The sequence below is a fragment of the Scardinius erythrophthalmus genome (assembly GCF_964197995.2).
Source record: "Scardinius erythrophthalmus genome assembly, chromosome: 18".
In the NCBI taxonomy this organism is placed as follows: Eukaryota; Metazoa; Chordata; class Actinopteri; order Cypriniformes; family Leuciscidae; genus Scardinius; species Scardinius erythrophthalmus.
The window spans coordinates 35,906,801-35,931,990 of record NC_138238.1 but is presented as its reverse complement, the minus strand read 5'-3'; the positions used below and the strand labels follow the sequence as shown (position 1 = coordinate 35,931,990).

Genomic DNA, 25,190 nt, shown 5'->3' with positions numbered 1-25,190 from the left:
AACGGCACAAAACGGGAAAGGTCAACGAGGCAGGGGTAACTCTGATGTGTGTGTGGCTGCTGGGATCAGATGTAGGGTGAGATACTTTACCATGTACAGTTTTGAGAGTATGTCACTGATGATGTAGGTTTGAGTGAGGGTTTTGGTGGTCAGTGGGATGGGAATTGTGATTGATGTGTCCTTGCCTTACTCACAGCCTGTGTGGACAGCATGTCGTTGATTGAGTGGTCGTATTGCTCGGCCAGAATAGCCAGCTTACGAGTCTGCTCATCTTTGAGACGCTTCAGCACGGCCTTGTGGTCCGACTTCGGTGTGTTCTCCAGCAAGTGGTTCCTCAGAGCTTTAAACTGACGAGTTTGGATCTTACACGTGTCCTGGAACTGACGCTTAATCTGCAACTCTTTGGACTACAGGAACAGGGAAGAGGGTTGTAATAAGGTTTGACAACAGACAGATAAGAAAAGAGTGGAGGAGGGATCACGAATGTGCCGTCATTGGTCATAAAACACTTTAAAACAATGTCTTTATTTTAATGTAGCATGACATCGTGGGACATGAAAAAGCACAAATAATTTTAAGCAGAAATCTGTAAATTCAGATTCTCTATAATCTCCACAATTTTTGCTGTCTTTGTAATACCAATTAAAATGACTCACTTTTTATTCGTTTACCTAATAAGTATTTTAAACTTAGTTGAAATTAATAAGCTAATAGTGCCCTCAGTTAAACATAAGTGATGATCAGAATTCATAAGACACTTCATTATAAATTATAACTTAATTATCAAGACATTAAAGCAGCAGCATCAAAGCTATATGAATGGAAAACATAAAACTGAGATGATGATGAATAAGACAAAAATACTTAAAATAATGTAAAATATAAAATGAACCAAAGGACAATGATTATAATAGAGAATTTATTTCAGAAACATATAACAGAAATCTTTGTTTAATCTTGAAGTAAACATCCATTCATGCACAAACACAAAATGAGGATGAAACGCACACACAATGGCCTTGAAACAGACGGTGCAATGCAACATAAAATAACACAAACATTCATCAAATAATAATTAAGACATACTTTGTGATTTGCTTTTTTAAAAGGGAGCATAGCATGTAAACAATAAGTAACAAGACAAAAATGACATTTTCAAAAACTGGAACAAATATGGCTAAAACTGAAATGCATCCTTTTTTTGCCAAGAAATGTTATTTTCTTAAAATATTTATTTTGTATTTCCTCATTACACAAATGGTCCCTTTGATAATGTTAAGATTTCTATGAAGACCTTTTAGTATTTGAGTTTTTAACAGAGCGTTTCATTTATATATATATATATAATTTGTGAGTTATTTTTCATCAATCCAACCATCAACCTCTTCATTTCTTATGTCACAACTCTGTTTTAATCTTTGGTTTTCAATTTGCATTCTTCTTGTCAAACCTTACATTAAGATGATTGTCAAATGGCTTCTTATTATAGTCTTTGATATGCAGTAATAGACTACTAATAAATATAAAATAACAGTGCCATGCAAACATTGAAAAACTAGGGCTAACCTATGAAAGTCTTGCATAAATGCTTCATCTAAACAGGCTAGACCTCTCTTCGTAAGGATATGTCCAAAACATTTGTTTACATGGTAAATATTATCAGCTCATTGCCTCTAGTGCAATAACAATACATTTCTCTAAACTCCGTATACATATTCCCAAATTCAATGGTCTACAAACATCTTTCCTCATATACTGTTGTGGGTGCTAAACTACAAGTATATGAACTTTTATGTGCCAAAAAAGCACATCAACCACCCACATCTTTAGTAACACAACAGGAATCTAAATAAAATTGCATATCTCATATACTGAATTTATAATAGTTCACTCACATTGAAGAGTAAATATTTTACTTGAAAGTTAAGAGATTAATGTTTAAATGAACATTAACATTCAATAAAGTTCACTGCTAAAGTGGCAGAACTGAACTAACAGCATTTAGGATTGCTCATCCATCTGATGGTGGAAATGTGGCATATGATTGCCATTCTTGAGGTCCTGCCTCTAAAACTTCCAGTGAGAGGACTTTATTAATATTTTAGCGGGTTTTAGTTGTTCTGAAGCTTTTGAAATGATACAAAACACTGATTTTGCAACAATATGCAGCCTAGTTTTCAATGTTTTACTATTTCAATACAAAACCTTTTATACACCAGGACTTGTTTGAAAAGTAGGAAAAATCATTGGCGCTTTATTCAATAAACTTCTATTGCACTTTTGGAAGAATAAGCTTGTAGTGTTGCATTTTTGGGAGATCTATAGTGTAAAGCACAGTATTATAATCCACTTTCACAGTAGACACAGTACATTAATTTAGCATTGAACGTGCATGGCTTAATTGAAAGGCCTATGGTCATTTTCATAAAGAGCCATTTTGGTTTTGGAATATAACACAATTTTTCTCAATGTAGAAATCAAAACCCCCCCTTCAAAACAAAATGAAAACTAAATCAAGATTGCACAGACATGGCTTCAACAATCACCATAATAACACATATAGCTCTTGCTATTTGAAAATAAAATAACTCAGAGTAAAAAATAAAAAATAAAACCCCAGAAACTTTTACAAAAAGCACAATAATCAAACAAAGCTTTCCATTCACTGGCGACTGACCGTGAATGAGCGAGTTGTAAAAAATAGTAGGTTAATGTATAAGGGATAGTTCACCCAAAATAAATATTCTGCCATGATTTACTCACCGTCATGTGATAACACCAATTAAGAGATTTTTTCTCTCCCTCAAATTAAAGTCCAGGTAATACATTTTATGACACCTTTACAACCTTTTGGACCTTTTAAGTTTTGGCTACCTGGAATTTCAAATGAGAGACAGAAACCTCTGGTTTCATTAAAAAAAAAAGTAATTTTTGCTTCAATGTTTAACATTTATTGGTTTGGAACGACACGAGGGTGAGTAAATTTCCATTTTTGGGTGAACTATCCCTTTAACCGGGTACTTCCTTGTAAAATCAGGCACAAAAAAGGAGTGCATGTAAGCAAACGGACAAAATAAATCAGCCATAAGATCAGAAAGAAAAATGAACAATGATGGATGATGGAATGTGCATGCTCACATACCTCCCTTCTTCCATCTCAATCTATCTCCAAGGCACTATCTTTCCTTTTAAAGTCCTCCCTGAGGCGGTTCTCCTCAACACACTCTCCCACCTCCCGTCTTCCCTGTACATCCTCTCTCTCTCCTCCCTTCTCCTCCTCTCCTTCTCTCGTCTCTCCCTCATCCTCCGCCTCTGTTCCCTCACGGCTCTAGGCAAAAGAATCGGCAGCTTGCAGGGTCTCTCCCTTCGCAGCAACCCGAAGGCCTGCAGCCGTTTCAGGTAATTCTGCGGCAGTTCCTTCAGTACGCGCTTGGCTAAGCGCAACACCACGGAGTTAGCCAGGTCTGTCAGAGTGCCGAGAGGTCGCCGGACAAACCGGCGTCCCAAAAGCAGGAACCGCGCGAACAGAACGGAGTGTTTGCTTTTGGCCTGATACTGTGCAAGAAGGCTATTTAAAGGCACAGGGATTCGGGACTGTCGCCCACCCCAGTTGCGTCCGGCTTTAGGGAACATGTCGTAGAGGCTGCGCTCGGTCAGGCCACCCAGAAGAGACTGGCACACAGTGAAAAGAGGCTTTGGCAGTCGAAAAAGGACTCGCATCCAGAGGCGATTGAGTTTGCGTGGAGTGTTTTGGAGGAAGACCCTGGCCGGCCGGACGACCAGGACCACCACAAGGTAAAGGGTGAGGAAAAGTGAAGGCGAACTGAGAAAGGACGCCGAGATCAAGGCTACGGGGACGTAATAAAGTCCTAAGCTTAAAGACAAACCCAGACTGAACAGGCCTGAGCCCCAATATGTTAGTGAAAGGTATGTGGAAAATGAGAGCGAGCAGCAGGAACGCAGGAATAGGTAGGAAAAGAAGAGCGCCAGGAAGGCAAGCTCACCAGAGAGAAGGATAGAAGCGAGCGAGGGAAGAGGAGGCGAGCGGCGCAAGGAAAGCAGGAAGACGGAGAGGAAAAGAAGGGTGAAGACGGATGGCTGCATGGCAGCCGAGAGCGAAAGAACGAGGCAGATTGCGTGAGAAAAGAGCGAGGGAAGGGTAGGTTGGGAAGAGGGAGGCGTGTAGACGGGCGGAGGTTCCAGCTCTTCTAACGTATCCGGAAAGTAGAACTCGGAGAGTTCGTCTGTGTCGCGCTCTAGTGGGCGGCGCTCAAAAGAAGGGGCGGGAATTAGCTCTGATGGACAGCCGTCGGCCACACCTCTATCCTCGTCCTCACTCTCTGACTCGCTAGCGTCATCCCACAGAAGCCCTTCGACTTGTCTGGGATCTGCGTCAATTTTGCCCTCACCGTATTGCTGTTCATCTAACGACATTTCAGTTTGATCTGTTGCACTTTCGTTTGCATTGTCAGCTGATGTTGCAGCATCTTCCACTTTTCCTTCACTGTCTATTGTTTCACATTGGTCAGTAAATATCTCTTCAGTGTCATTTCCTTCAAGAAGTTTTATTTCCCTCTCAGCTTGCTCAGCTGTGTCTTCAACAGCACCTACCGGCTGCCTCTCATCCCCATCTATCTTTTCTCCATCTCTCTTTCCTTCATCCTCTAGCTGTTCCTTTGGCTCCACCCCTTCACCTTCAAGCCCCTCCCTTTCAGCATGATCCTCCCCCTCCCCAAGAGGCCCCTCCCCTTCTGTATCCTCTGTAATGTCACAGTCACTCACTCTCAGACTCTTGGGTTGCTGGCGGACTTCGACGGCGTGCTTTTGCCGAAGCTCTTGCTCACGCCGTTTATTGTACTCCATCTGGTTGGTGAGCTCGGTCTGGTGCTGCGTCCGGATCAGGTCGGCCCGCGTGCGCTGCACCAGACCCAGCTGCCGAAACTCCAGCTCCTGAGTCGACTCGTGATGGCGAAGCAACATGGCGCACTCTAGATCTTTCAAAGTCTGTTTCTTGTTCAGGTCCTACATTGAGACAAGTATATGGAAAGAAAGGAGGCAGAGATGGAGGATGGTGGTTAGAAAAGCATCAGGCAACTGTGGTCAGGCATAAATGAGTACATGGTATTTAATTAGTAGTTTTCATTGGAATGGTGTCTTTTAAGAGCTCCCTTTGGAAAGTGTTGGCTGTGCGGAAGACATTAATTTGCAGTTGTGAGTAGGAGCATCTACGTCAGACCTTGATCATTAAACTCGCTGTCGTGTTAAACATTATCATTAACTAAAGCTAAAACCATAAAAAACATCCTTATTATTTGAAATAAAATAAAATTTTGTTTACACTGGCCATATTTGCAGTGTTTCCCAATAATTACCTAGACTGTGGCGGCCCGCCACAATTAAAAAAATATATTTTTGCGCTGTTGCTTTGGCAAAGCGTCTGTCAACTGAGCTAAAATCATAAATCACAATATGGTTTAGTGTGCTTGTCAAATAATTAAATCATAGCCATTTGCTAAGTAACAAAGTATATAATCTGAAGCGCAGCAGCACATCCAGTGTTTGCAGCGTCTTAGAGCGGCTCGCTTCTCAGTTAATGCAGTGAAATCCATCTACATTTCCATTTATGCATTTGACAGACGCTTTTATCCAAAGCGACTTACATTGCATTTCATTTACATTCTTATTAGTTCTTATTCTTACCATCTCTTAATGTATTGAGCTTAACATGCATTTATGAATGCTATGTGTGCCAATTACGCTTTATTTTTACATTCACCAAAATAAAAGTTTTATGATCTAACTCTAGCAAGTGAAGATATTAAGTTTTGTAATTTTACTGCTGTAGTGTGTAGTATAGTAATTTATATACTCATTATCAAATATTTATATTTTATTTTGCATTGCAGTTGTATTACAATAGTATATATTCCTTAGAGATAATAATAATAATAATAAACACTTAATCTGGTTTACTCATAAGTGGTTGGTGCTGTTTCTTTTCATAGGCATTAGATTGATGCAATTAACTTTAAAATATTCAAAAGTTTCCTCCAGGGGACCATCCACCACGGTCTCACAAAATCCATTGTAAAAAACTGCATGTGACTGACAATATAAGCAAATAAACCAGTTTGTGAATAAGCGGCCATCTGAAACACAAGCTGTGTCACAGTAGAGTCATGCAAATTAATAACAACAAACTAATTAAAAAACAACTAATAATGCCGATAATCATGAATGATCAAATATCAGTGGATTATTTGGCTAGTACCTCTCTGAGCAGGTCTTGCTCCATGTTGTGGCGAGATAGCAGCATCTTCCTCTTGTATTGGCGACACTGCAGCTCGTAATATTGCCTCTGTCTGCGTAGTAACCCTGCCTCTTCCTCTGCCTGGATCTGCTGGAGACACTCCTTCTGCTGGACCAGCCACTCCTGCTTCTCTCGCTTCGGCGTGGACTGGTTCTCATTGAGCTCCTGCACAAAAGGCCAAAACATTCAACACTACATCTGAGCAAATCCACAGCCAAACCAGATTGTGACGTACCTCTTTAAGTTGCTCCTTTCGCTGCCTGTACTGGCGTTTCTGAGACTCAAGCAAGCTGGTCAACTCCTTCTTCTGCTGGCCCAAGATGTGCTGCTGAAACTTCTTCTCTTCTGTGAGAGCACCCTTAGTCTAAGTGGTAAGACAAGGAGAAAAGAAAAGTGGTTGTATTTAAATTCATTGCCATATCATCTTCACAGGCTACAACATTCAACAGAACTATAAATACAAACATATAAAATTAAAATATAAATAAAAAAGTGCAAATATTTTATATAAATGAAAAATATATATATATATACACACACACACACACACACGTGTATATATAATTTTTTGTATATTATAATTTTGCATTATATGTATATATATATATAGTTTTTTTTCTCATTTATATAAAATATTTGCACTTTTTATATATATATATATATATATATATATATATATATATAAAATATATTTTGTTTTATATATACATTTTAAATACATTTAAATAAATTATTTATATAATTAAAATATTTTTTTTAAGATGGAGAAAAAAAGACTACAAAATGTATATACAACACTATCAAAGATTTCTTTGATAATGTACTTGTGATAAAAAACAATTTACTTGTGATACAAAATAAGTTCTTCAGAGTTTGTCATATAAAACCCGTTGTCTCATGACATTTAAAATGGGCAGATTGGCAGAATAAAACGGCTCTCAGCCTGACTTTCACTCACTATCTCTCTTTGTATGGTCACATCAGTTTTTGCCACCACCCAGAAGGTGTTCAAGGCAGAGATGGTGGGTTGCTCCTTTAGGGGAGAAAGGTCAGTGGGTTTACTGTTGGGCCAACAAGTCAAGGATGGGGGAAAGTCTCTTGTGTTCCGGAAGGATCCTATATTTGGACTGGTTATTCTCTTTTCAGTAGCATTTCTATATGAGGTCGTGTACACCTCTTATCGGATGAATCCCTGTCCCACCCCTGAACATATCATATTAGCTACATAAAATAAAACTTTGAAGGGGGAAGCTTAAACCTTCTTCCCTCCGATGAGTTATTCAATCCTGTTAAATAAAGAACTGAAAATGACGACGACACAAGAAGAAATCATATAACACAGATAACAAAACACAGACAGGTCACTTGCCATTTATCTAATATATACTGGTTGATTAGAGGTCAGAAGGAGGGAATTATAAAGAAAAGGAATCATCAAGCATTGTTTCCTCCACTCACCTCTTTCTCCAGGAAGACCTGGTGCTTCTTGCCAAGCTTGTCTGCTTCACTGCCGAAGTTGTTTCTCTGCGTCTCCAGTTCTTTGTCAAGCCTGAGCTGATGTTCGTCCATCTCGGCCTTCAGCTTGTTCTCCAGAGCCATCAGCTGTTTCTGATGCTGCCGCCTCATGCGTTTGTATCCGGACATCTGCTCTCTCAGCGCTGAGCCCTGCTCGTGCTCCTGGATCTGACGGGTCACCAACGAGGCTGTGCGGATTGTGGCGAAGTGGTCCCGTCCTCGACGCCTGCGACCGCCAGAGGGGCCCTGCGGCTGGGACTCCACCTCCGGCTGGTACGGGTCGTCATAGATGTTATCATGGATCTGTGTGGGGGACAGAGGGACAAATGAAGGAAGAGCAGTGTTTCCCCTATCATTATATAAGGGGGGCGCCCCGCCCTCCTAACGGCTCCCCCCGCCCCCCTTGGAGGTCAAGTAAATTTGATTTGATTTTCTTTATAGCGCCAGATTACAATGTTATTTTTTTTAAAAACTAAAAAAAACTAAATGGCCCTTTAGTAATATGTTATTTATCTTATTTCCACGATGGCATGTCTTTTCTGTCTGTGTTTGCGCGTTTACAATTATCCCAATGAGTGCGCACACTCACACACAAACAAACACTTGCGTCACACACAGTTGAGCACTAGCGGACAGAGGGCGAGCGGCTGGAAATATGTCGCTGAACTGAAGATGGCAACACTCGCTCTACTGCGAGTAGCAGCCGGAGTAGCTCTCCTGCTCCAAGTCTAACGCCCGTTTCACATATATTTCGTTTGCGTTGAGTATTTTTTTTTCCGTACGGAGCTTTCACACTGCACGAGGATGCAGTCCGTCGACGATCCGTTCCAGTTGCGGTGCATATACAGCAGTGCAGAGATCGTTTCTGCACCGAGTCTATTTCTGCTGTGCTGAAAACGCTGAATTAAAGTGACAGCGCATGTTTCGTGGTCAAAATGAACACCGATTGACCTGAAAATGTAGTAATTTCACCATAAGTGCGATTAATTAAATAAAATGTAGTAATCTCACCATAAATTTATTTAATTAATTACTACTTTTTTCACTTTAAGACTGAGTTAAAGCAAGGAAAACTACAATTTACCTCAACAAGGCGACATAATGAACAACACTCGTCTTATTCGTGGAGGTGGAAAAACAAGTTCTTTGTGACATGCACGATTTATTGTATTAAAATTTAAATACAAAAGATTTTAATATAAGTACATGGTTAAATATTTTACCACTTGCTTGAGCAACTTAATATATAATTATATAGAAGTAATGCATTGAATAATACATTGTTTAAATTGTGTTTAAGTGAACGCGCGTTCACAGCAGTGGTGCGTCTGACAGGATTATTCTCTCCAATAAATGCATCATAGAAATAAAAACTTCTCATAAAAAAAGCCCATTTAAAATTTGTTTGTCATATAAATGTATTAACTAACATTAACGAACAATGAATGACCAATATATTTGTTAGTATTTATAAATCTTTTTTTAGTTGTTAGTTAAAAAATAAAACTATTTAAGCTCTGGTCCATTAATATTAACAAATACTTCTATAAATTTAACAAAGGTTATTTGCAAAAGTCAATTTTAAAAAGATTTGAACTTTTACAAACCATTACCCTCTCAGACAACCAATTTATGTGACAGACAGATAGATCAGTAAAGACATAATGTTACAAAAGATTTCTATTTCAAATAAATGCTGTTCCTTTGAACTTTCTAAGAATCTTGAAAAAATAATCATGTTTTCCACAAAAACATTAAGCTGCAATGTTTTCAACATTGATAAGAACCTTTCTTAAAAAAATTGAGGACCAATTATAAATGCTAATTATTATGTTTGATCGAATAAATGCAGCCTAAAATTCGAAACTTTTGATATGTAATTTGACTAAGTTGCTTCACCACAAGCAGCTCTAACAAAGCCATCGACACGTACCAGAGGTTTGTGCAGCACTGAGCTGTTGGAGGTCACTGTGTGTTCACCCTCCTGCATCATAGCCATCTCTCCACTGTCATCCGAGCCATCTGCAAGGCTGTTCACTGAAGAACTCTGGGAGCTGGCACTTATCGACATGGACGGCAGCGAATGGGAGCTCTCCATGCTGTTCACCGTGCCCGTCCGCAACATATACTGCTCTACATCCTGCAAAACACAAGACTGCATTTAAACACAGACACAGATATCAGCAGGTGATGGGGATTTCAACAACCATGTTTAAAATCACACAGAAATGCCATTTGTAAAAGAAAAACTTGAAATCTAATTGAAACATTTAACCCAGATCATTCCTATTAAAGGGTTAGTTAGATTAAAAAACACCATAAAGTGTGATCTAGAGCTGTGGAATAATTTTTTTTTTTCATGTTGCATCTCAATGCTGATGTGAAGGATTCTGCACTGATGTATCATTATTTTTTTTTAATGTAATTAAATATCACATGTTGTGCTGTTTTATTGTAAATTAACTTAAGAACTCTTGAGTATTAATAAAAAGTTGCTTGTTTTTCATAAGCAAATAACTTACATCCACTACAAACAATTGTTTTGCTTACATATTACAGTGGAGTAATTAAAAAAAAAATAGACAGGTTGCCTTGTAATTTGACATGATCTTATGTTTGAAAATATCTAATTAAAAAGTTTAAAGTGTGTATTATTAATAAAAGAACTGGAGGACAAGATGCAATGTGATGTATCTATTTGTTGCCCCTGAATCTTAATCAAATCATGAGGAAAGTTAAGATTCACACCTATAGTGTGTTCAATAACCCATTTTACATCCATAATGTGATGGATTACAGTCAAAGAAAATGTCCATTGATTGATTAGATTGTGAAAAGCGGTCTCTATAACAAAAGTTTGAAAAATACAAAAAAGAAAAGCCATTTCAGAGGCAAAGCAAGTTATTACATTTGAAGAAACACTACAAAGAAAAAACTCTTTACAATAGCGGGCCCTGAAAGCAAATAAGATCATTCTTGAGTTCATATTGACTTTAAGGCTAGCTAAATCAAAGAGACAATTTGCCATTGTCTCACAAACAAATCACTCAAGCACACCCAAGGTCCGACCGGTGCAAAGGAACAAAAGACTCCAAACAGTTGAAACATGAGCTGGAAAACGTCTGAAACGCAAATGAATAGACAAAACAATTTAACAAACACTAAACTGTTTATGTCTATTGTTAAAATTCTTCTCTGGTTCCATGATCCTATAATTGGACGAGAGGACGGCACCCAGGCAGACATATTTATTGTACCGACCACATTTGATGTTTCCAAATATAGCTCTTCTACTGCAGTGTAAACAGACCAACTGATAGCGCACGACTCTTTCAAACGCGAGGGATTCTGAAAATCAAAGTTCCTTTAATTTATTTATTTGACAACCAGACAAGTTGAAAGGTTCTCCCACCTCTTCCTCCTCCGTCCCCTCGATAGCAGGCCCATTATGTGTCTCATGGAAGAGGATCTTCTTCATCTTTCTGTATTGCAGGTTATCTAACTCCCTCACGGCGTCTTTAGTGCGTGCTATCAGATCCATCACCGCCGTCACTGGACGCTCACGGCACAGGAAGTGATGCTGGAGAAACAAGCAGAGAGGTTTATTTCCAAACAGCAATCACTGGAATGCATCGTGTTCAGAAAGTGTAACATTAACAGTCTTAAAGGAGAACTCCGGTCAATTTTAACATTGAGCTCATTTTTTTGTACATTTGGAGTGCTGTCAGTACAGAGAACAACGACAAAAATCGGTGTTGCCTACACCGTGTTATCCTCTTTTTAAAATTTGCACCCTGTTGACTTTAATGGGGCAAGTTTTAAACCTGCTTTTAGCCTCTTAACATCCTTGATGTGTCATCACAAGTGCACAGCCAATGTGAGTGATTCCTTCAGAGTGAACACGAGTGAATCTGACTGATGTTATTTCAGCCAGCACATATACCTGTATTTACATCCTGTTTTTGGTCGAAGCCCATAGTAATCGATTGTCGAGTTTGCACGCATAGGTTTAGTTACCTATGATCACGCACGTGAACTCGACAATCGACTACTATGGGCTTCGGCCGAAAACAGGATGTAAATACAGGTATGTGCGCTGGCTGAATTAACATCATTTTTATTCATATCTTTCACATCTACTGCAGTCAGATTCACTCGTGTTCACTTTGAAGGAATCACTCACATTGGCTGTGCACTTGTAATGACACATCAAGGATGTTAAGAGGCTAAAAGCTGGTTTAAAACTTGCCCCATTAAAGTCAACAGGGTGCAAATTTTAAAAAGAGGATAACACGGTGTAGGCAACACCGATTTTTGTCGTTGTTCTCTGTATTGACAGCACTCCAAATGTACAAAAAAATGAGCTCAATGTTAAAATTGACCGGAGTTCTCCTTTAAAGCTCCTCAAAAGACTCTTACTTTAAGCAGCACATCAGAGGTAGGTCTGTCCTGGGCAATCTTCTGCAGACACGAGTCTACGAAGTTACGGAAATAATCTGACCTGAGAGGTTGGGAAACCAAATATGCAAATTAGTTAGTTGAATGTAGTGCAATTCAAAAGCACATCCTGTTAGAGCTACTTGGTACAAAGTGAATAAAGTTGATACTAAATTGGAAATGATTCAGTTCGGTACTTGTGGTATCTGACTGACAGGTGACTGCGATCTCAGAGTCATAAACATATTTATGTGCTTTGCACATCACAGGGATATAGCTACACATGTGAATGATCAAATGCACTTCTATGTCAAAATGCCCGTCTTATTTTATATAATAATTTGGGTGACACTTTAGATTAGGGTCCAATTCTCACTATTAACTACAACTTTTACCTCAAACGCCTAATTACTGCTTATTAATAGTTTGTATGGTAGTTGTTAAAACTGCAGTAATTTCTAGTAAACACTGTTGATATTTGAAATCACCAACACAAACACGCCCCTACCCAAAAGGATCACACACCCCTATCATGATGCCTTCGCCCCTTGATACCTTTACTTAATTATTTGTTTTATTTGAAGGCACCACATCACTATATTATATACACAATAATATATTGCATATAAACTACACTATTTTACATAGAAATAATATTATCTAACATTTTAAATAAGAGTATTTTCAACAGCATATTTTTGCTGTAGTATGGCAAATGGTTTTAAGCTTTGTAGTTAAATTTTCTGCACTCCCTGATCAGAATGTTTGAGGTATATCAATACAGCGCTGCTTTGGAAACACATAAAAAGCAAGAAGATCTTTGACAGTGTGGACGAAGCTTTTCTGGTCCCCTACCAGTGATTGGACTGCAGGACTGGGCTCTCGTTCTGGGCGATGTGGTATAAGGCACTCATAGCATTCATGTTAAACAAGGGAGGCTTTCTCTCTGCTACAATAGAGAAAAATAGAAACAAGCAAGCAGTTAGTAAGGCATCTATTATAAGTATATTACTGTAAACATTCACCTTATTATGTTTTTTTACATGTTCATCTTTCTTTAGTGTGTAATGTTGCTGTTTGAGCATGAAAAAGGTCTGCAAAGTTTCAAAGTCCCTCCAATGGGAGTTATTCTCTATATCAGTGTCAGTGTGTCTGAACTCCCTCAAAACACCTCCATTGTAGAGTTTCTTCCAGTAACGAACACGTCAAAATATTCCTCATTTAAATAATTCCCGCCCAAGGGATACGCAGAATAAAGGGGCGGGGCCTGGTTGAGTTAGTTAGTAGTGTGTTGAAACCAAGCGTGCCGCACAAGCCCTGAAAAGTGAAGCCAAAGTGTCTCGATCGCCCCCCGGTGACTGGTCCTAGTATAGGTCATAAGCCCCGCCTCCCCGTGTTATTCAACGGGACGTGAGACCAACTAAACAATTAAATTACACTTCAAATATCTTTTTTCCAAAGGTGGTTTCTGTCATTTTTTTCTGTCATTCATTTACTGTCATTTTTATCACGCTGATGTAAGTTCAAGTGCAGGGGTGCAAACACATGTATGGTCAAAAAAGAGAGAGGTAATCGAAGCCCTCGTCCCGCGGCAAATATCCACATTGCCACCATCCCCAACCCACCCCTATAGGCACATAGAGTCAAATGAAATTTAGAAAAACTATCTTGCACGTCTTCTTCTTGCTTTACTGCTACTTCCTGAAAACAATTTCACCTGATGATTTGAATAGCTCTTTTTGTAAAGAATTAATAATTCTAGGATGATTGGGGTAATTGTGTAGGGTAGGCCTAGTGCATCTGCATAGAAACTAATAAACATAATACAAATATAAATACAATAAAACACAAATACACGAGAAATAAAGCAGTGCTTTATGTTTTTCAGGTAAATTAACTGTATTAAGTATTAATACAGTTTATCTTTTGACAAAACGTGATTTTTCTCTTTCTCTTTTGTTGTTTAATTAACTTTGGTGACACACACAGCTGCAGGTATATTGGGTGCTGTCCCTTTAAGACGAATGCACGTATCTAATACCGGTAATGACACGCATCCATTTTATTTTGATTGCGTTTACGGGGAAACTCGTTGAGACGGACACTGGCTTATTTTTTCGTGCACATGTCTGTTCAAACACAAATAGATAAGAAAGAAAAGGGAATTCGGTGTTCACGAACTTCACGTGCTGTCTGCGACTGCGTGGCTCTGTGCGCCGACAGACGATCTACATTTGGATGTTAAACATAATATATATAGCCTGATACAGCAAAGACAACGTCGGCAGTATTGACGGCAAAATAGGCTACAGAATATTTCGTTCTGTAGGCCTATTGACAGGGGCAATATTTGAAAATCGATAATTAGGCCTATTTTTTAAATTACAATTATATATGCATTTGTCAAAACCGAGAGACTTTCAAGCATCAAAATGTAATTTATTAATATGTATTTTGCACCTTCTATTTTGTCTGAAAACTTCCAACACTCTTGCGTGTCGCGTGAAAAATAGGCGTCGGTTGCGGTTCTATTTCTAGCACGCGGTTTCGGCGCGGCTCGAGAAGTGTGTGTGTCACGCAGGCATTGTGCTCTAACACAAGCTCTAACCAGTTAACATGAGAGCCGACATAAAAACGGATACTCCACGCCACGCAGAGAGAAATGTGATGCAGTGGCAGATCCAGCGTGAGACAGAAACACTAACGTTAGTGGTTCACGCTTGCGCACATAATGCTGGTTTGGCGCGCAGTGTTCTGATTCGCTTATTTCCTATTTACTTGTTGGTGGACGCAATCCAGAATTACTGTTGGTTAAATTATAATCAGACCCTCTCAACCCCCCCGAACCCCCCCCCCCCCCCCCTCCCTCCTCCTTAAAAAAAAACTCTTCGGATCTGCACGATTCACACAAGTCACCCAAACTGACGTGAAAAAAGCGGGAGGCGCCGAAAAGCGCGCTGTTTGCACCCCTGCAAGTGTGTTTCAAAAATAAGTTGTTTTTTAGTTAGTTACGTGATGCGGTGGTGTAATGTCATGATTGACAGCTGTGATTGACAGGTTCTCTGAGCGAAGTAGTCACTGAAGCACCAACAAATTTTTTCCCGTTTTTTCCCCCAAAATTTTCCGGGATCTTCGGAGGACTGTGGAGATTGTATTTACTTTATTTTAACAAGCCTCTTGTCGTACTGCAATCAGTTTTTAAAAAAGTGTGCAGAATCCACTCTCCCTGAGTGCATTCTGCGAGAGTGAGGGTGGAGCGTTGATTTTGCTGCTTTACTTCCTGCTCACTACTGCGCAGGTCTGGTCCCGAGATCGCTACTGCGCAGACTCAAGTTCCAAGATGTCAGCGCCATATCGGGACTCTGGCGGCTTCAGTTCTCATCAATGGAAGAGAGCGAAGGGGCGTCATCCATCTTTTTTTACAGTCTATGGTTGAAACTCAGTTATGGTAAGGGGCATGACATTTCTCAAATGCACCAATCACAACACACGGAGCACATTGTGCTTTTCAGAAGGAGGGGCTTCATAGAGTCAGGAACTAAACAGGCCTGCGTTTTCTCAAAAGACCATTGGTGGCAATGGTTCTGCGATCTACGCACTTACGCTTACGATGCTTTTGAAACGCAGCCCAGAGCGTTACTGACGTACTGGGAAGAGAAATGCTGCCACAATGTCGAATATGTGAAAAATAATGTTGTTATTTTTTTGCATTCAAGCATGAAAACATGTTATAGCAGACCCCAAAAACAAAAAACAAGACTTCGTAAAACGACGTAATAAGGCCTCTTTAATATTTTGTCTGTGGTAAGCAACAGTAAAACACAAATGTGAAATATGTCGAGCATAGAAATGGTACATTTTCATGCCAAAGATGCACTGACACAGTGTTCTCTTTCAACATACAACACATGAGTGTTCTCTTGCACATCACGCATGACTTACCAAGCTCTATACAGGTAATGCCGAGTGACCACACGTCAACCTTGCCATCATATTGCCCTTCATCCATAGCGAGGATTACCTCTGGAGCCATCCTGCAAACAGAGTACAACTTCTGTCATAACTCTCCTAACAGTACTTGACCAGATGATCTCACTATTTGCAACAATCTAATGTGCAAGAAAACCATTTAAAATGACCTTTAACTCATGCGTAAGGGTATATTTCTGCCTAATATGTTGATAAAAGGCGTTGTAATTAATGGGAAGTGTTTTTGTACCAGTAAGGTGTGCCCACAAAGGAGTTGGCAGGAGCAACAATGGAGGCAGAGCCAAAGTCTCCCAGTTTGACTTGGCCAGGCTCAGTCAGTAAGATGTTACCTGCTTTCACATCCCTATAAAAGGAAGAAACATTAAAGATTCAAAGAAGATATGTTGTAACTGAAGGCGACAGCCAAAATGATTTGCAGAGTTGACAAAACTGGATAATAAAGGCAATATATCAGAATGCGTTTGCATTAGGGGTGTGCGATATTGACAAATTATATCAAGATATTTTCTGATATTTTGTCGAAACCGATAATTAGGCAATATTTTGCGGAATGTGTTTTTGTGCTAGTACCTTGGTTAGTTTAGGTCTGTCATGGACATCTGACTCCTGAAGCTTTACATAGTCTTCACATTCTGTGTTGTTAATTCAACCGATTTGTTCAAGTGTCTGAAATCGCCCCGACACCCTTAAATAGCGCATTATTTGATAGTACAGTCATTTGTAGGAGTGTACCATAGTGGACTTAATCGCGGAAATTAAATCCCATTATGTACCGCAATAACAAGTGTACTACCGACAACGTCTAGAGAATACCCATAATGCACTGTGACGGTTGCGCCAGATGAATTCCCATGCCAAAAGATGGCGCGAACATCTGAATCATCCATCCATCCATTTTCCAAACTGCTAGTCCAATGTGGCTGAAGCGTAATATCATACAGGTATAAATTCCTTTTTAATTGATTATTAAATTGTTTAATTAAAGCTCCAATATGTAGGGATTTTGTAATAAAATTTCCAAAAATAACTTGCACAGTGTGATATATTTCCTCCAGTTATGTACTTACAATATCTCAAAAGTCTCCAAAGATTTTTTATTTCAGAGAAATTCCGATTTTAAATAACTGGCCGTCCCGGAAAAGAAATGTCGCGCCTCAGTGACGCAATGTCCGCTCTCTCTATCCTTCTTTCCGGTGTGGACCATGTGATAGGATATTCCACCACACCGGATTTTTTTTTTTTTTTTTACAACTTTATTGAGGTTTTTTTCTTATCACAATAAACAATAAAGACATCTGACAAAGAATAAAAAAAGGAATAAAATAAAAAATATGACCCACATCACCGGAATATCGCATGGTAAAATGCGGAAGTGGTGGTTAAAGCGTTATAGCCATAGACTGTATGGTTATAGCTGTTATGGATCACGAACTCTTTGGCGAGTATTGAAGTGCCAACAAAACGAAAGCGTCCATATTCGGATACACGCGGAGTCACGGACTGTGTGACAAACGGAGGAATAAAACCCGGATAAATATCGGCAGGCGTTTTCGAGATGGAGAGAGCTGCGCGTCTGGACTTGTCAGAGACTCTCTCGCGAGTGTATTGAGACAGGTAAGACATGCAACTGTCAATAATAGCACTTATAAACAAAGTTATATTGCTCTTTGTACTTTGGTAAGGCTTTTTATCACGTGTGGTGACCGAGATTATGGCAGTACAATTACAATCGGAGATGATGTTAAAAAAAATATTTAGTCATTACTTGCAAATGTTCGTTCAAATTTACTTTTAGATATTGGTTTGAACACGTTAAACAACACGGCATTAACCATAAAAAACGTAAAACTGCACAACATTAACCAAACAAATCATTTGACAAATAGCTGTATGTTGTAACGGGATAGCCTAATATAGCATAACATTTCACGTCCCTTGCAGTTCATTAATTATGATGACATAAAATAATACGATAAGACATACAGGTAATACAAAAACGAATAAATTACCTCATCCGTGATCATGATTCATTAATTCCATTTAGATACATCGCTAGATGGTGAAAACGCATTATAAACCACATCTCCCATCGTCACCTCCTTCATAGCGTCATCAAGCTTCGCCTTTGTTATTGTTGGAAACTGCGCCCTCTTGTGGTCAAATACCAAAGTCACATACTGGAGCTTTAAGGTTTATACATAGTTTTCATGACAGAGTTCAAGATAAATCGTTTCATTACTACTGAAGCTGCTAGTTTGCTACGTTTCAAATGCTTATTAAACAGCAAGCATAAACTATGCAAAAGTGGCACCCCTTCCGGCACACTCAGTGTCCGAATTCACTCACTTGTTTTCATTCACTCCTTCAAGTGGAATATATTAGTGTATATTAGTAATGTAGGGAATCGTAATAAGGGTATATGGGTGATTTCGAACACAGCTCCAGTCTTTATGAATGGATCATAAAATCATTGATTTATTTGCGAGAAGCCACTGCGTGTTGCTCGAAGACTGCACATTGGTTCTGTTTAGGAATTGTTTAGAACTATTTTCATTGGTAAAAAAGCAAAAACAGACAATATTAGCAATATTATATCTGAAATGTAACTCAGAATATCAGCTTCTTGTTTACTGAACGGTTGCATGAAATCAAATCACGTTTCCAATCGTGCTAATATTTGGGATAAACTGCATGCTTGCTTGTGTAATACTGCTCTACTATATCATACAGAAATATAAGAAAAACTATTTTTAGTCCCCTATATCTTGAATTTTGGAGTCAATCTACTAGGCTACATCACACAGTGAAAGTGTGCACTCGAGGTGTGTGTTTGTTTTTTGTAAAATGAGTGGCATGCTAGATAATGACAGCTTCCACATCCTTAAAACAACATTTATATCGTATACCAGGGGAGTCCAAACTCGGCCCTGGAAGGCCTGTGCCCAGTAAGAACTTGATTAACTGGTTCAGGTGTGTTTAATTGGGGTTGGAGCTAAACGCTGCAGGACAGTGGCCCTCCAGGAGAAGTACTGGACACGCCTGTTGCAGACTAGCACCCGAGCTGCAATTTTATTCTGCAATTTTATTTTGCAGCCAGTGTCGTCTAGCAACTCTCCGTTGGCTTGCGAGCTGGAAAAACCAAACTCTAGTCAGGCCAATCAGATCGTGTATAGAGTCGGAGGGCGGGCTTAACATAATGACGGCAGAGCTGTGACGGTTCTGCCTGAATTCCCTGCTACTTGAAAACAAAGAAGAGCTGCTGTCTTTCGAATCAGCTTTGGCCGCGACTCTGGAAGACTTGGAGTTAAGCTTTTCTTTGAGAAAAGAATGGCACTGAAGTCATTCTTAAAACAGGAAGATGTTAAAGGGTAAGTTCGGTATTTTACACTTAAAGCCCTGTTTACAGATCGTTTCTGATGAAATAATATTAATAATAATAATTCGTTACATTTATATAGCGCTTTATCTGAGACCTCAAAGCGCTTTACATAGAAGGGGGGAATCTCCTCAACCACCACCGATGTGCAGCATCCACCTGGATGATGCGACGGCAGCCATATTGCGCCAGAACGCCCACCACACACCAGCTTACTGGTGGAGAGGAGACAGTGATGAAGCCAATCAGTATATAAATAGAACGGTTAAGATTAAAATTTGGACACATGCGGCTGTCCCGAGAATTTTAGGTTTCTTTCGCTTTCCCCAAAACCTCTAGAATGGGTGTATAGGTGCACTGGAACAATCCTTCCTAAAACGCATTAAACTTTCGTTTACAAAGACGTGAAACTCAGCGAGTGGTCAGGGGTGTTCACTGATATGCTCACACAAAAATCGCTGCAAAAGATGCTTTCCAACAGGTGTTTTACCATTCGTTGTAAAACTGTGGATCTATTTTTCCAAACGTCTCACACCCGTAGATTCTTCCGTTGAGAGCTTGAATAATAGACACTCCAGCCCAGTTGGTGGCGATAATGCACCTTTGCCAATTGCAAGCAAACCACTGGCATTTCATTGAATACACAGAAGAAGCAGAAGAAGAAGCGGCGGAGTAATACCGTACCTTACACAGCACATTCAATACAAGTCAATGGAGTTGGACAAAAACTACGATAAAACCTGTTGGAAAGCATCTTTTGCAGCGATTTTTGTGTGAGCATATCAGTGGACACCCCTGACCACTCGGTGAGTTTCAGGTCTTTGTAAACGAAAGTTTAATGCGTTTTATGAAGGATTGTTCCAGTGCACCTTTACACCCATTCTGGAGGTGGGGGGAAAGCGAAATAAACCTAAAATTCTCGGGACAGCAGCAAGTGTCCAAATAATAATCTTAACCGTTCTATTTCATTAGAAACGATCTGTAAACAGGGCTTTAAGTGTAAAATACCGAACTTGTCCTTTAAGATGTGTTTTGCCGACCGGATACGGCAAAAGTTTAATCTATCAACTAGCTCTGCTGTTGGGAAAATGCTCTGGTTGGTTGAAGCGCTATCCTATTGCGTGCAGAGGGAATTTGAAAGACAACCGTTTATCCCGCCCCTCGGATTGAGCCGTGCCAATGGGGTGTTCCCAGACCCAACATCTTGATGTGGGTCTGGCTTGTCAGGCTAGTTGTAGACAATACAGATCGCACACCCCTGATTTGCATGATGCTCTTGAAAATCAAGACTCAAGCTGCTCTTTACCTGTGAATCATGTTGTGCGAGTGGAGGTATACCAAGCCCTGCAATGCACCGTGAGTAATTGCTGCTATCTCCACTTCCTGTAGTGGTTTCTTGTGCACTGGGAAAGGGGAAGAAAAAAATGGGATCCCGTTTTTTGTTTCTGCAAAGCAGTGACGTTTTCCACTTCCGCATCTGACCGAGCGGCTGTAAACATCCACATGCTCCCTGAAACAACTCACTCACCTTCGAGCAGATCCGAGGCAGAGCCCAAACAGTATTCCATCACCAGCTGCAAGAAAAGTAGGAAAGGAAGATCAATGAGAGATAGACAGAAAAGGGGAGATAAAGAAAAGGCATAATTGCTGTTAGCAAGCGACAAGTGGTGCATGTAGGGCTGCTATTGTAGTAAATGGAAACTGTTAGCGGGTCAGTACATTCTCTTCCCTGAACGAGGCTTTTGAAAAGCGTTCAGCCTCCCTCCCACACACACACAGAAACACTCACCCATGCTGTGTGTTCGCGCAGGTAGCAGCCTCTATACTCCACCGTGTTGGGGTGCCGCAGCTTTTGAAGAAACTTCACCTCTTTGACGATATCCTGCCATTTCTACAGCAGGAACGAGAGAACAATGAAACAATCAAGGGACTATTCAGCGTCGGCTTCTGCTCCCCTTCATTTCAAATTTCAGATCTATGTGATTGTGTGAAACAGCCGAAAATGTGAGATTGCAAATGAGGCATAGCGTGGCACTTGGCGTTTGAGTGTTCTGCGGCACAGTGAAGGGAGTAGTTTCCGCTGTTTAAATGGCACAACGGTCTATTTCGGCCAGAGAGATGCTGTCTGATTTGCATAATTTGAATGCAATGCTGGGGCTTGCAAAGAACAGAACTTGGTAACATGCCAGTCAATACAAAAAAACACTATGAACTGCCTTCCTGTCTAGTGCCTACAAAGGCAGCATCCTAACTGTAACCTCATAAGAGAGCGATTTAAAAATGCCCAATACAGGCATCAACTTGAGGAGACTCAACCCAGAGTTCAAAGGTGGCCACCCACTTTTTACTAGCCTTGTTTTTCTGGTCTTCATTTAATGGTTATAAGCCATGAACCAAACCAGCTACAAGGAGGATCACAACAACATTACAAACTTAAAGGGTAGTTCACCCAAAAATGAAAATTCTGTCAGTAATTACTCTCCCTCATGCTGTTCCAACCGCGTAAGACCTTCGTTCATCTTCAGAACACAAATTAAGATATTTTTGATGAAATCTGATAGCTGGATCACTCCTCCATAGGCTGCTAGGTGACCGAAACTTGCTGGCCCAGAAAAGTTATTAAAGATATCGTTAATATAGTCCAAGTGACTACAGTGGCTCAATCTTAAGTATATCAAGCGACGAGAATACTTTTTGTGCGCAAAAACAAACAGAAATAACGACTTTATTCCACTATTCATTTCCTTCTCTCTGGGCCTCTAGTTGGTTCACGTAGTGTTTTTGCGTATCGCGTCTGTGTTACACGTCACCACGTAGGCTCACAATTGGCCGAAGCTGGTCATGTGTGTGATGCGTGTTGATGTGCAACAGAAGCGCAGCGCAAAAACACTACGTGAAAAGACCCGAGGCCCAGAGAGAAGGAAATGAATAGTGGAATAAAGTCGTTATTTTTGTTTGTTTTTGTGCACAAAAAAGTATTCTCGTCGCTTGATATACTTAAGATTGAGCCACTGTAGTCACTTGGACTATATTAACGATATCTTTAATAACTTTTCTGGGCCAGCAAGTTTCGGTCACCTAGCAGCCTATGGAGGAGTGAGACAACTCTCAGATTTAATCAAAAATATCTTAATTTGTGTTTCGAAGATGAACGAAAGTCTTACGGGGTTGGAACAACTTGAGGGAGAGTAATTACTGACAGAATTTTAATTTTTGGGTGAACTAACCCTTTAACAAAAAAAGTACAAGTATAAAGAGTACAAGGAAAGAAACAGAATCCCATGAAGCATTGAAAATGACAATCAAATTGAAAACGTAGGAGAAATATAAAAAGAGTTGGTAACACTTTAGTTTAGGATCCAATTCTCACTATTAATAGGATATTGGCTGATTATAGTACATATAAAACACATATTAATGCCTTATTCTGCATGACCATATTCTACATCCAATCACCCAATAACTAACCTTAACTACCTTACTAACTATTAATAAGCAGCAATTAGGAGTTTATTGATGCAATAGTCATAGTTAATAGTGAGAATTGGACCGTAATCTAAAGTGTGACCAAAGAGTTCTTTTGGCACAATTTGCTTGTTTCGATTCTCTGATTGGTAGAGATATCATTGCAGAATCGTGGGTAATGTAGTTTTTCATTAGCCATATACAATCAATTAACCACCTCATAGCTCAAAGTAGGTCTGTTTTTAAAGTTTATAAGTTACCATTAAAAAATTATTTCCCTATGGAGAAAAAGAACGGGATTTTTACTTCCGGAACAGACTGTTAAACTTTCAATGGAGTTTGCTGTTAGAAAGTAGCTAAGCTAACAACGCAACACTCTAATAATAAGCATAAAAAAGCATGTTAATTAGCAACTACGTTGCTGACATTTCACTGAATTTTTCTCGTTGTCAACCATCTTTAGCAGATTTTTCCACTGCATAAGTGCGTATGCTGCAGTGCATCATGGGACTGGTGTATTTGTTTTATGTGTACACTTGAGTAAGCATACAGTGGTGTAAATTCTCGTTATCAGCATGACTTTTATTTTTGGCACAATGTGGAAACACTGCCTCAACCCGTTGTTTCATACTCAAATAAGAAAAAGATCATGAGACACAAAAACAACAACAAACTACTGGAGATGGCGTTAACAAGTGCTTGTGTGAGGGGTTTATAAAATGCACGCGACTCTAGTTTAAACAAGAGTTGATTCTGCTAGCATTTTAAAACGTCCTTTGTGTGAGAAGTCTGCCTATGATGCCTAAAAATGCTTCCCAGAGAGGCAGCTCAATAGGTTTTGGAACAGAGCCATCATCTTGCTCTTACATAAAGCCACCTGCATGATGCTCGAGATTTCTTGCAGACTGATTCTAGCCAAGTCGCACTGCTTGTGCACAACCAAAAATACAGGAACGCTGCGTGTTGGTGTGTTCGTGTTCACCTCATTAGATTGCTTGCCACTGTAGGACATCTTTTTGATGGCCACCACCTCATTGGTGCGGATGTCATGGGCCTATAGGAAGTGGATAAATAAAAGCAGAAACGCATGAGGAAGAGAGGCACAGATAGTCACTTCATCTCTGTTCACTGAACTGTGCTACAGCTCTGAATGTCCTAATGGCCACTTACAAAGTAGACGGCTCCAAAGCTGCCATGGCCGATCTCACGCAGGTCTGTGAAGAGTTTCTCAGGATCCTCCTTGTAAAAGAGTTCCGCCACCTCCGGGTCCTTGAGACTCCCAGCCCGCACACTCGACGGCATGGCCAGCGCCTTCACACACACAAACAAAAGGAAGTATGCACATTAACATCAGCGTAGGATTGACTGGAAAAACCTAAAATACAACCATTAGGAGAAACTAAACAGGACAAATCAGCTTTAAAGCATCTACCCTACATACAGCAAAACAACTCAAGAATCTAGGATACAGCTCAGGGTTAACGCTGATAAAAACGGGCCAGGCCTATATTTCTACAACAAATTATGAATAATTCATTCCAACATCCAATAATAGAAACATTCAACATATCAAACGTGCCATTTCCAAACACGGACCAGAACGGGCATCTGATCAAAATTAAACAAAGCTAGAAAAACCCTTAAGAATGTTCTTCCTTTTTAATACATCATTATCTTTATCCAGGTCCTATAATAGTTACGGCAGGGTTGACAGTACTGATTCATTTTAATCGATCTTCATTCTGATGAACATTTCAATTTTGTATTTAGATGTATCTGCCAATATATTGGTTTTCAAAATAAAGAATTTTCATATCGGTGCATCACTGGTATAAAGTATGTGAATCATTAGGATTATTAGTTCAGTTCAAGTTTACTTAAAGAACATAAACCCAGATCTTCTTTATCTAGTCTGATCCTGAAGTTTGTAAATCTCTGAAAGTTTCTAGAAACATTTTCAAAAATCCATTATATGAAATAATTTTGTGTCCGATCTATGGAGTGTACAAATGGATAAAGTCAGTCCAGGAGCAAATTAATATTCCAGGAGGTCACAAAAAAGCATCATGGGTGTGTATCGCAGGATAGAAAGAACCA

General features: G+C 39.7%; 1 protein-coding gene across 4 annotated transcripts in view; it reads right to left on the bottom strand.

Moving 5' to 3' along the window:
* Positions 1 to 25,190, bottom strand: part of taok2b (TAO kinase 2b) — a 29,883-nt gene that overhangs the window by 2,523 nt on the left and 2,170 nt on the right. The window contains exons 2-18 of one of the 4 annotated variants that reach the window (XM_081393324.1): positions 24,264 to 24,404; positions 24,076 to 24,147; positions 21,418 to 21,519; positions 21,157 to 21,202; positions 20,935 to 21,031; positions 16,482 to 16,595; positions 16,205 to 16,296; positions 13,118 to 13,211; positions 12,245 to 12,326; positions 11,238 to 11,405; positions 9,759 to 9,965; positions 7,769 to 8,128; positions 7,269 to 7,343; positions 6,546 to 6,674; positions 6,272 to 6,475; positions 4,783 to 5,022; positions 195 to 407 (exon numbers count right to left, since the gene is read on the bottom strand). In XM_081393324.1, the coding sequence (XP_081249450.1) occupies positions 195 to 407; positions 4,783 to 5,022; positions 6,272 to 6,475; positions 6,546 to 6,674; positions 7,269 to 7,343; positions 7,769 to 8,128; positions 9,759 to 9,965; positions 11,238 to 11,405; positions 12,245 to 12,326; positions 13,118 to 13,211; positions 16,205 to 16,296; positions 16,482 to 16,595; positions 20,935 to 21,031; positions 21,157 to 21,202; positions 21,418 to 21,519; positions 24,076 to 24,147; positions 24,264 to 24,395 (2,427 nt within the window). In that variant the 5' untranslated portion in view covers positions 24,396 to 24,404. Of the gene's footprint in view, positions 1 to 194; positions 408 to 1,369; positions 5,023 to 6,271; positions 6,476 to 6,545; positions 6,675 to 7,268; positions 7,344 to 7,768; positions 8,129 to 9,758; positions 9,966 to 11,237; positions 11,406 to 12,244; positions 12,327 to 13,117; positions 13,212 to 16,204; positions 16,297 to 16,481; positions 16,596 to 20,934; positions 21,032 to 21,156; positions 21,203 to 21,417; positions 21,520 to 24,075; positions 24,148 to 24,263; positions 24,405 to 25,190 lie in introns of those variants that run through there. The other 3 variants (XM_081393325.1, XM_081393322.1, XM_081393323.1) reach the window with 3 other exon arrangements.